The sequence below is a fragment of the Anoplophora glabripennis genome, unplaced genomic scaffold (genome assembly GCF_000390285.2).
Source record: "Anoplophora glabripennis isolate ALB-LARVAE unplaced genomic scaffold, Agla_2.0 scaffold182, whole genome shotgun sequence".
NCBI lineage: Eukaryota > Metazoa > Arthropoda > Insecta > Coleoptera > Cerambycidae > Anoplophora > Anoplophora glabripennis.
This window is the reverse complement of record NW_019416287.1, coordinates 738,795-751,337: the sequence shown is the minus strand read 5'-3', so window position 1 is coordinate 751,337 and position 12,543 is coordinate 738,795. Positions and strand designations below refer to the sequence as shown.

The 12,543-nt window shown below is 29.8% G+C and overlaps 1 protein-coding gene across 1 annotated transcript; it reads right to left on the bottom strand.

The window, feature by feature from the left end:
• Window positions 1-912: 912 nt before the first annotated feature.
• Window positions 913-6,923, bottom strand: LOC108910966 (protein lap1-like). The gene is made up of 6 exons (XM_018715754.1): window positions 6,613-6,923; window positions 6,411-6,546; window positions 6,069-6,358; window positions 5,597-6,017; window positions 2,877-3,871; window positions 913-2,708 (listed from the first exon to the last, which is right to left on the bottom strand). The coding sequence occupies exons 1-6, from the start codon at window positions 6,757-6,759 to the stop codon at window positions 2,523-2,525; spliced, it is 2,175 nt and encodes a 724-aa protein (XP_018571270.1). The 5' UTR covers window positions 6,760-6,923; the 3' UTR covers window positions 913-2,522.
• Window positions 6,924-12,543: the final 5,620 nt, after the last annotated feature.

Genomic DNA, 12,543 nt, shown 5'->3' with positions numbered 1-12,543 from the left:
TATTTTTAAATTAGATATTTATCACGAACGTTATCTATTTTAATGTACTATCTTGCACAACTAAAAAATTCTTATTACGGTCCTGACTGCTGCTTCTCTATTCAAGGACACCAAAAGTGGCTGAAAAAGGTCAAAGTGCCAACAATGAAGTGAATTTGCAGGTTTATATATTGCTACCATAATGGCAGCTTGTACGTATTATTTATATTTTGCTCTGTAATTAAATGTTTCTTTGCAACTGATACTTTATCATTGCATTACAGTATATCTCACTAATAAACTCGCAGGAGTCTGGTTAAAAAATAAATGTCAGTAGCTAAATATTTCATTCTTCTTCATCACCTGTGTTTACCGCACAGTCACTGAAAAACTCTTCAGTGCCATTTTTGTTTGATTTATAAAAGTCATGATACCCTAAAGAGATGTCACCTAAACTGCCTCTAGCCTTTGATTTAGCCCTACTTGATTTATATTTGAAATTAGTTTATTTGAAGTTTGTCATCATGGTTTTAAAGTGTATGATTTTTCTTAAATTGTAGCCATTTTAACTCTCTCAATAATACACTTGTCGCTGACCTCCTTAGTAGTGAGTCCCATTAACATGACGTCACAGTTAACTGAACAGAACTGAATAGATGTGGTATGATCAATTCAGTACATGCGATATTTTATACTGGTTCGGAATTTTGCAGAGTGCGTATATTTTTGTATACTAGTTATAGGAATATGTCCATACATAAAAAATGGTACTTACGACCTTCTGTCATTATGGTAGCGAAACACTGCTTACTGTCTGGTTGTCGGCAAATTTTATAAATTTGCACTGGTAGGTTACAGTATCGTCACAAACAATTTACACATTTTAACTATTAGTAATAACTTTTATTAAAAAAGTATAAATATAAAGTCAGTCAAAAAGTAGTAAGTATATATAACTTAACATGATAAATTGCTAAAATAAACAGAAAATTTGCTAGTTAGTACTACACACATATTTACTATAAAATCCAAATATATGTTCATTCATAAACATTTAAGGCAGATTCACTTCAAACATTGCTGCAGCTGCTGATTCGATAAAACAGCTTAATACAAAAATAGGATTTAAAAAATCAGTCTTTCTTGAATTGGTAGTACATTAATATTGTAGATAAATTTTGTTTATCAGTCTGTATTTGAATGGTAACAATCACTAAGCAACTAAATGAGTTTCATATTTTTGACAAAAAAATCTTAAACTTTGTTTTTAAGAAATGCATTAAAAATACAAACTTTGTATAAATAGTCAAAGAAACTTTCTTGCAATAGGTTAATTGAAATAAATCTACCAGCATTTACTACAACTAGCAAATAGTTACACTTTTGGCAATTATATAAATAATATCGTTTTATAAATAATATTTGCAATGTATTCACTTAAAACAAACTATATTTAATACTATAATTTTAATCTCACAGCCTGTTTCTAAAATTAAATTTGTGAACTGAGGTAAATAGTATGCAATTTGTTTCATAATTTTCAATCGACAAATTACAATATCAACTAAAAGGCACACGATTCGTTGACTTTAAACAAGTAACATTTTAAATTAACAATTTATGAATCGTGCAATAACTGCGAATTACTCAACAATAAGAAAGTTCAATATTCATTAGTATAACAGTCATATTATTAGATATAAACATCTAGTTCTAGTATGAAAAGTACTAATGCATTTAGTATGTAATTATTATTGCTGCACTAAATTAAGTATGTCAATGTTTGGAAACAATAATTATAAATTTTGAAGATATATCTCATGTAATTATCATTTTATTTGAAAACAATTCATATTTTGTATAAATTTATATAAATTGTTCAATACAAAAATGTCAAATAAGCAGCTCATAAGATCTTGGAATGTCAGATCATTTAAGTTTAAAATTAAAATATGAAAAATAATATGTAAATACCATTTCTTTCATAGTAACAATATTATTGCATGTTCTCAAACTGACAATCCACATTTATAGATAAGTTTGACACTATTGCTGCATATAAATATATATACAGTGTTACTAATAAAGTAAGTATCATATGGTAATCGAGTTTCTAAAATATTTGTCTTTAACAATTGTTTTTGCTTAAAATGTAATATCAAATGACATGTACAAAAATAATCCCATAATTTCCTACATGTCAAATTTGACATTTATAAAGAAGAAAATATCACGATTGCTTTTGTACAATTATTTTTTAAATAAAAACAACTGGCTTTATCAAATTTTCATAAATACTTACTGGTAACACTATATATTGAAGTTATTGGATCCAATATACTCTAAAATACATTAATTTACTTTAGCCATAAATACATATTCACTTTTAATTGTTGCCATGGCTTATTAAGATAAATATAATTTTTTCATCATATTAAAGATTTTTTAATAAAAAAAAATAGTTCGTTTATAGAGCATTCGCAGTAAAAATTGGATCCAATTAAATATGAGATGAAAAACCTTAAAAAACCAAATGTTTAACTTTACACATCTTGATTTCTTGAAATTGTCACATTTTTTACATTACCAATTTTATGGCATGCATCCTGGTAAGCCTCTACAGGATCCACAGTAGAATAATCCACATCATCAAAAGCTAATATTTTGTCCCCTTTACATAATTTTTCACAAATTACACTTTCAGGATTGACATCCTCTATAAAAATACCCTAAAAAAATTATAATATAAGTTAACTTATTTGATTCTTATTTGCGGTATCTAAGTTTGCTTCATGCATGAATAAAAGTTTAAAAATCGCAAAAAAATGAGAATATTAATTACTGAGTATTTTTATTGTTATTAGTATATTAATTTTCAAGAATAATTAATAGCTTACATCAATTTGGGCGGATATTTGAAAATCATTTGGTAAATATGAATCAGGCAGCTCTACTTCCAAAACTTTACAAACTTTATATCTGCCAAAAGGCCACTTAACATGTTTCGCTTGGTTGAAATCTTCTTCCGTGCTAGTAGATATAGATTTCATAATTTTATTATCCGCAAGTTGCAATACTGGAACAGATCTATCAATACCAACAAACTGATTTCTGCTATCGGGCATCTTTGGGGTGGGCATATGTATGTTTGTCGGTTGCTGCTGACTAAACTGTTTAGGTTGATCATGTGGACTAGGAGGACTTAAATTATGAATAAACAGATGAGCATTTTTGGAATAAACTGCTGCTATGTGATAAGGAGGTGGTTGTTTTGGTGGTGTTTTATTAGTTTCCCTAGTTATATCAGACAAACTTTCTAAAATCTCTAATGTACCACCTTCGTGTCCATTTAAACTAGTCTGCGAAACATTAATATCGCTTGAAATATGAGTAACTTTGGCTTCTTTTATTTGTGAAATGTTAAATACTTGATTGCCTGGTATCTGTGTACTTCGTAATATCTCTCTTAGCCTCTTCAATTCTTTATGGTGGGGAGTAGGTGTACGACTTAAAGATATATTAGTACCTGCAACTTCGTGTTCAATCCTCTCGGTATTGAACGTTATATGGCATGTTTGATTCCCCAAAGGTAATTGCACGTTAGGTGGAGGATCCCTCAGTGGCGCTTGTGGAAATACTACCGAAGTTAATACTATCTCTCCATCAGCAAGTTGCTCATTTTGCAAGTGGATCAAAGGTTGAGTTTGATTTGGTGTTAGCCATAATGCTTTTAAGTTTCTTAATTTCGATATTGTTATGGGCAGATAAGACAGTTTATTACCGATAAGACCTAATGTGGTAAGATTCTGAAGGTGCCCCACTTCATCAGGAAGTTTCTCCAACTGGTTATTGTGCACATTTAAGATAGATAGTTCACAACAACTTCCAATTTCTAAAACAAAATTTACTGTAAATAACAATAATGTTACTATTTATTATAATGATTAAAGGTAGTAAGTAGATTAGAAACAACCTATGTTGTAATGGTTTTTTTTTTGGTTTCAGTGCAGCTAATCATTTAATAAAAAAAAAAGTGAAAATTGTAAGATAATTTGGAAGTTGATAGAAATATTATTTCATTTCAAGAACATGTACAGGCTGTGCTAATATTAACATTTGGGGTCTGTATTTTTCAAAAAGTATGTGAGTAAAGATATCTTGGCAGGGCTGATTTATCCATTAGGCAAGAAGAGCAGCTGCCTTGGGGGCGGCAAAGATATACTAATTAATTCTAATAAAAAATGTAGCATAAATAAAAATTTAACGATGTATCTTACAAACAATAGAGGAGTGAAATAAATACATTCTAATATTATTTAAAAACAAAAATTACAAAACCATTTGGTCGATTGTATTTATTTAGGTTGGGCGAGTGTAATGATATAGCATTTAGATTCAACGGCGCTCATAATGCGAACGAAGCGACCGGGGAATTAGTCGAATCAAATCCAAAGAAAAGACTAGGAAAAAAAGCTTTTAAAAGATAATAATTATTTGTACATATATTCATTATATTATTATATTAATACCTACATATCTATAAGTTGCCGTTTATTACCAAAGATAAAAAGTAGTATACTTATATATTGTTTTTTTTTATTATAAGATGTTTTTTGTTTTTGTTCGCAGAGTTGAAGTTTTTTTTGTTAATAAAAATATGCTGTTATAATAATTTTAATTTTTAATTAGAGGAGGGGCGGCAAAAAAATATGTCTAGAATACCAACATACCTTAACACGGCCCTGTATCTTGGAGTCATTTCTCAAAAAAAATTGAAGGAGTAAAATCAATTTTTTTTTGTATTGTCGAATAACTCATGTCTGTGAATATTTCTTATTTTTGTAGTGTAACTTTTTCCAAATTTATCTTCTAGTTTTTCAATTGCCAATCAAATTTATATTTTTAAATGAAACAACGTATATTTAAGTTTTTGAAAACTGCATAAAATTCCTTTTCAAATCATGATATACGTATATAAAAAATGAAGGTAAAGGTGCCAAAAAAATTTGTTTTTGAAGAGAAATAGTGATCAGGATGCTAAAGAGAATTGTTTATTTTGTTTAGGTAAGTGCAAAGTAATTACAATACAGTAAAACTTCATTTAACCGACCTTTTTAATGTTTTATTTGTCAATAAGCTCAGTTGTTGAGCCAGAGGTTCCATGTTAACCATTCTCAACTTCCTATTATCCACTCATATTTGATATGTTTTTTATATTAACCGAATTTTTCGTTCATATGGAACAGGCAGGTATCATCAGCGCTTCTACTGTAATAATTTATATAAAAATTTTGTAATAATAAATTATAGCTTTTTATAGGTGTTTCAGTAATAATTACTAATACTGTCTGTTATTAAGACAACAAATATCAATGGTATATATATATTTTTGAAATACATTTCTGGTACATACAATGTTTACATGTTCGAATCACAACTGGCTGCTCTGTTGAATGGAAAATATACACGACTTTAGATTTCAGATCAACAGCCACAGCTGAGTAATTTACAAGCCGACATTTAATTAAATAAGTTTTTTCGCAAAAACATTACCATTTACAAAATATTACAAATATTATAGACTCGTTTAAAATTATATACCTACTTAAAAACTCACCTGCTGGTAATTGCTGTAATTTATTGTCAGACAATATTAGAGTTGCCAATTTCCTCAAATGTCCAATTCCACTCGGGACTTTAAATAATGAATTATTTTGTAAATTCAGTTCCTCTAGATTAACTAATTTACAAATAGTATTTGGCAATTCCTCCAAGTAGTTTGACTCTAATTTAAGCACTTGAAGGTTTCGTAAATTTCCTATAGACTTTGGTAAAGAAGAGAGATTATTAAAACTTAAAATTAAGTTTGTTATTTTTGTCCAGTGTCCAATTTCTTTTGGTATAGATTCCAAGTTATTATATGAAGCATCAAAATCATTAATTTTCTTCAAATGAGTTATGGAAACGGAGAGCTGAGTTATATTATTACCATTTATCCATAATTCGGTTAAATTTCCATGAGATTCACAAACTTCTGTCTGTAAAAGAATTAGTAAATAATAGATCAATTGTAAACTTTTGCTTCCTACCAAGTTAGATAAGTTGTTGTCACTAACATCTAATCTTTGTAAATTGGTTAATCGTCGAATGGATTTAGGCAGTTCACATAAATTATTATCTCTTAATTCTAAAATTCGCAAATTTGAAAGACGTCCAATATTGGCAGGAACAAAATCGATTCCAGTATCATTTAAACAGAGCTGCTGTAGATTTATTAGGCTCATTATTGCATCAGGTACCTTCCCTAAATCATTCATACTGAGATCTAACATAGTTAGTTTATTCAATTTATCTAAATTTGGATGTACTCCATCTAAAACTAATGCTAATATAAATTAAAATATGAAAGCAGTAAATTAAACACCACATACCATTCTTACTAAATATTAAAACTTGCAAATTTGTCAATTTTGAAATCAATGGAGGCATCGTACGAATCTCATTATCGCTCACATTTAAATATCTCAGATCTATGCACTGGAACAGTTGGGGTGACAAGTCTTTCAACTAAAAAACATTTAACAGTCCTTAATGCTTTTTTCATTTATTTTATAAAAACAAGCTAAAATTAACCTTATTGCCCTCCAAGTGTAATACTTCAAGAGTAGGTGAATTTGCATATACCTCATTAGGTATTTCTGATATTCCACATCGAGAAAAGTCCAATTCTGTTATTTTCTCTTCTCTGGACTTACATTGACAACAAGTAAACCATCCCATTTTGTTTTATTAATATAACATCATCTCATCCTAGAGAGTTTGTCCCTGATGATATAAATTAAAAAGTTACATTTTAATTAGAACAGGTAAAATAATTTCTTCATTAATAATATCATCTTATAAATAAACAAGAATATCTTAAATTAACTGGATTTTCGTTTATAATTTTTGACAACCTTTTAGTATCAAGAGAAATAAGAGAATTATAGTATTTAGGCCGGGTTCACAGAACTTTGCTAACACTTTTGACAGCGCCGTCCACATTCCTATCTGATTGGTTAATTTTTCCACTCCCATCACTTCTAATTTTTAATTTAATTCTTCAATAAACAAAGGCTAAAGGAATTTTTGCTTGTTTATCTCTATTGTAGAACCAGTATTTTGAGTAAGACTTGAAGAGTTTTCGGAAACAGTGATCGCTTTAAACCAATCAGTAAAACCAGTCAGTTCAAAAACAAAAAATTAATCGATTTTGATAATCTGTAATCATCTGTTAAGAGGTTAAATTTTACTTTCGACCTCTATTGCATGTGCCATGCATTAAAAAATAATTGCCAAGAGCCAAATAGACACTTTTCTTGCATCCAAATTCACTTCTACAAGACTATATACACTCTATGTAGAACCTTCTTAAGTTCCGTTAACGGACGCAGACAGTACTAGAACGGTTCAGAATAGTTACATTAGTTACCCATCTCCCCAATTATTTGCTTAGTTCTTATAAATGGAATGGAATTTGAAATATCGTTGACCGTTCTCTGTCGGAACTAAAAAGAATCTATTGCAGTTTGCATCAGTTCAGACATGCAAGACCGTCGTTTATAAACATATTTTGGAAGGGAAAGTAATTATAGACTAGACAGTAGAGACTTACAGCAATGCCAAAGACGTAAAAGGAAACTGACAGATATGCGTGGGCAGTTCTGATTTTTCGTAGGTACGCATGCACTAACGATCGACGTAAGTTACGTTGATTATGTATGTATAGGTACCTTAAACGCGTTCAAAACGACTTTCTAGCGACGCCGCGAAATAAATTTCACGTTCTGTATGACAAAAAAAATGTGCGAAACAGAGAAATTCAACAAAAATAACGAATTTCACGACTGTGACAAAACTGAAGACATTCTTTTCAAAGTTATGCTATTTCTTAAATAAAATAGGAAGTCCTGTAACGGGACTAACCGGGTGTTTCGTTGTTGGAACACTTTAATGGAGCTACAGCATCTAACAAAATAAGAAACGGAAATTGCACATATTACCACAGCATAATACAAATTAGTACGGGCGTAGAACTATGACAACAGACCAATTTTTTTTGCACAAGTTTGCAAGCTCTTTAGAACATAAATACAAATATATTTAAATATGAATATTTATATTTATAACCACTGCTGCATTATCTGTATTAACGAAATGTTCAAACAAAGTAGTAATAATTATACAGGGTGTCGCGATGAAATGTGATACAAGTCTGTAACTTCTTTATCTTTGACTGATTTAAAAAAAAATATAGAATGTTGGGTAAAAAACTATCTGTGATACTGCTGTTTTTATTTATAATGCAATACACGATGCGTTTTTTTGACGTCAAAACAGCTAATTGGTATTAGCGATTTTTTTTTCCAAAAAACAGATTACCTATTCTCATTCAGCATACCTACCTTAAAACTTCTTTCACCAAGTTTCATCAAATATTCGATACATCTTCAGACGAGCACACTAGTTGACCGTATAGCATTAATAAAAAGCAGCAGTATCACAGTTAGATAGAGTTTTTTTTGCCCTATATTCCATAAAAAATGTTTAAATCGTACAAAAAATAAAATAGTTACAGAGGCTTATATTGTATCACATTTCGAGACATCATAGAGTGCTCGCCTGAAGGTGTATCGAATTTGCTGGGCAGTATAAAGAGGGATAATCCCCCTCGATCCCAAATAATTGAGGCCAATTTCTAGCCATGGAATAATGGCGCGAATTTGATGAAACTTGGTGATAAGACGTTTTAAGGGATGCAGAATGAGAATACCTAATCTGTTTCTTGGAAAAAAAAATCTCTAATACCTATCAACTGTTTTGATGTCAAGAAAACGCGTCCTAGTTGGCCGTGAATTGCATTAATAAAAACAGCAGTATCACAGTTAGACAAAGTTTTTTTTACCCTACATTCCAAAATAAAAAATTTTAAAATCGGCCAAAAAATAAAGAAGTTACAGGCTTGTATCACATTTAAGCGCGACACCCTGTATATAAATGTAAGATCCCAGTGCACTCATAGACCACATACCACAGAATCACCTTTTTAATATGGACGACTTGTTCAAGGTCACAGTTTTTTATCCCTCAAAACTTATATTTATTATAAATATTATTTATAAATAAGTTTATATCCTTTCTGATTTGTGGTATACTCATTGTTAAAAAAAGTTTTTATAGTATAAATAATTGACATAGCGGTTAAGGTATACAAAATATTATTATATATTATACCTCTATATAATAAAATGTTATGTCCTGGACCAATTCTTTTGGCGTAAGAAATTATGTATTAAAAAATTCCTTTTTTTCCATTGCTGCAAATACCAAAGTGGGTGCTACTACTGACAGAACATATATGTGGTTCCTTAAATAAAACTCACACAATAAATTTTTTTTAAATGCACAATTAATTAAAGAAAAAAAAATTATATTTGAAATATTAAAATGAAAATAATAAAAAAAATTAAATTTCTTAATTTGAGGTTACTCTCAGTTAAACTGGAAATAGTGATGAAAAATGGTTTGCTTATGATATTAGTCCATTTGTCTATTTTACTCTTCTCTTATGTACTAATTCCAAATGAGCTGTAGATAACTCTATGCTTTGGGTCCCCCGGTATTTTAAAGTTGTGTCAGGTTGTGTTACCAAATATGACGTAAGGAAAATCTCTACTAAAATAAATAGCAATACAATGACGAAAATTCTTTGATTTGTGATATAACATCCGAAATTATTTAACATCAAGCGAAACTGTAACCGCAATTTACAATTTTGTGTTAACAGCAAGTAGTGTTCGTTGACAAACGGGCATAGGCGCCGTTAACCCGAAATCCAAAGGGGATGAGGCAAATTTAAAATATGAGAATACATATTCCGCGTTCTATTTGTCTGAGATCTCAGGTAATCTAAGCTATTCTAAATTCAACAATTATATGAGATTAACTAAGATTTCAGGGAAATGAAACACAGCTATTATCTTGTTCTAGATAAAAGTGTAAGGTCCGACACTAAATCGTACATTCCAGGTTCGTACTTTGTTTTTACATAATTTTTAAAAAATAGACTCGTCAGAACTTTAAACAAAAAATAAAAATTAACGATTACTCTGGATTAACGACTCCCTGCGGTACAGTTGTAATTTCGTTTGTGTTTAATTTAACCTAAATTATATAACTTTCTAAGAGCCAAAAGCGCCGTGACAGGTCGACCTGAGAATGTTAAATGACTTTGGTAATAAGAAAATGTACTTTGTATAACATTTTATTCAAACTTTTAACATAAACCTTTAACAAAATAATAAACTTTCCTAATTCACTATATCTTTAGTTGCTGAACATCTATGGGACAACTGCCTTTCCTCCCCCTCCCACACGACGCCCATGGAAATGGGTTAGTCACAAGCAATGATTCTATTGCTCGGTTTATACATTCTATACAGTAATATCTACAACAGTTACACAATTTCCGATATACTTGAAATTATTGTATTCTCATTTGCACAAAAAGTAAATATATCAGATTTCTGAACAATTTTATGATGTGTCTACCAATAAATAATATATTAAAACCTTTTGAAGTGCTTCTAACATTGTATTTCATTTGAAAATGAAGAGCTATGTAAATAACTAAAACAAGTTAATGTAATGTTATAAAAATGCTAGTAGGTTTGTTGGCTTCCATAATTGAACAATTTCAGTGATATACTCCAATGATGAATATGGCATAGGAAGACATTAGCATGATGTTAGGAACACAAACAATATACCTAAATAGTAGGTACTAAAATTCTAGTGAAGGCAAGTATATTTGTTTTTGCCAAAGCTCTATGGAGAAGCAATAGAAATACAGAATTGAAATAATTTCTACCGAGATGAAGGTCTAAAGCTGCTCATACGTAAAAATCAAGGCCCATATCGTCTTAGATCAATGACTTCAAGTCAAGCACTGGAAGGACATGGACCTATATAAATTAATATAAATACTAGCCAGAGGACTTAATCTATAAACCGACGACGTAGCAGCAACCCGGAAATTGTTCAACCATTACAAATGGCAGTTACAATTGTATTATATGTTTTGTGGTTCCAATTATATTTTAAGAATTAAGTTCATGATATTCATTTTTGTGTAATAATATATAGAAATTTTAAATAAAAACATATGTTTTGTGGTTGCAATTATATTTTAAGAATTAAGTTCATGATATTCATTTTTGTGTAATAATATATAGAAATTTTAAATAAAAACATAGGGAATGCAAAAACAGATGCTAGTTTTCATTTTCATGGTTGTCAATTTGTGTTGCCTAACTATTTTTATACTCGTGTACTAAAAATATAAAAGAGACAGATAGACCTGAGTTGTATACAAGATTTGTTGAGACAGAAAAGAGATAAAAATATAATATAAAAAACTGTCTTAAATTTAGTAATAACAGTGAATGAAATATGTTTTCTTCCGGGTACAAGAGGGCGTCTGGTACATCCTTGCGTATAAGTAACGTCGCGCGGTATTAAATTAAAATTATTTCTCATCGCTGTGAGAAACAATTTTAATATTACAGTAACGTTGGTATCACTTTTATCTTTTGCCTGCAAAAGTGAAATTGATACCTGTTACCTACGTGATGTTCTAATATAATGATAAGACCCTGTCCATTTTTCCTTCTAAATGTTGAATATAACAATGTGATAAGTGGTAAGCAAATACACACGTACCTTTTTTCACTCTCAGTATACAGGGTGTCCGGAAATACCGTTCGAATAATTCTAGGGGTGATTCTACATGAAGGGCCCCATATTCTTTAGATAGATAGATAGATAGATAGATAGATAAGCATTTTATTCCTGTAGATAAACATTTACATTTATATAGGATCCGTCAATAGAAAAAATAACAATAAGCACAAACTTACACAGAACAATCAACAAATCAAATTAAATACATTCAGAGTAAAATTCGTCTAAACTATAGAAACATCCCTCGATCAGAAATGCTTTAAATAGTGTTTTCCGCAAAGACAAATAATTTCAAACATTTAATAACTGAATAATCTAAAGCTTATCACATAATAGGAATGTTATGTCATGCTACCTGAGTATTTTCAAAGACGCCGCAGTAAAACGAATAAACAGGTGCAAAAAACGATAAAACCATCAAGGTTTTAGGTACTGAAATCTACGAAAATACTAACTTTTTTATATATAATTCCACATGTAAATATTCTTATAACATTTACTTGCTTAGTCCTACATATAAAATTGTTTACTTTTATTTATAAGTACGTGAAAATAATTCTTAAAATGTGGGGTTAGAATAACAGCAAACGCATGTTCTACAAACGCTTTTTTTTAGTTATTATTTTATTTGAGTAAATTTAAATGGTAACAATGAATAAACAAAACATCAAGGATTTTATTTTTGTGCTTACTTTTGTTCTACACGTTTTACTTTTAAAGATTTCAGTACCTAAAAACGCCAGAAATTTCACTATTTCTCGGCCAGGAATATGGCCACCTTAA

Bases quoted from the DNA above. Each gene is read 5' to 3' on its own strand.
- LOC108910966 (XM_018715754.1), bottom strand. From the start codon at position 6,759: ATGGGATGGTTTACTTGTTGTCAATGTAAGTCCAGAGAAGAGAAAATA. The intron at 3,872-5,596 runs GTGAGTTTTTAA...ATTTTGTTTTAG, and splicing joins ATTACAGCAATTACCAGCAG to AAATTGGAAGTTGTTGTGAA. The intron at 2,709-2,876 runs GTAAGCTATTAA...TAATTTTTTTAG, and splicing joins AAATATCCGCCCAAATTGAT to GGTATTTTTATAGAGGATGT.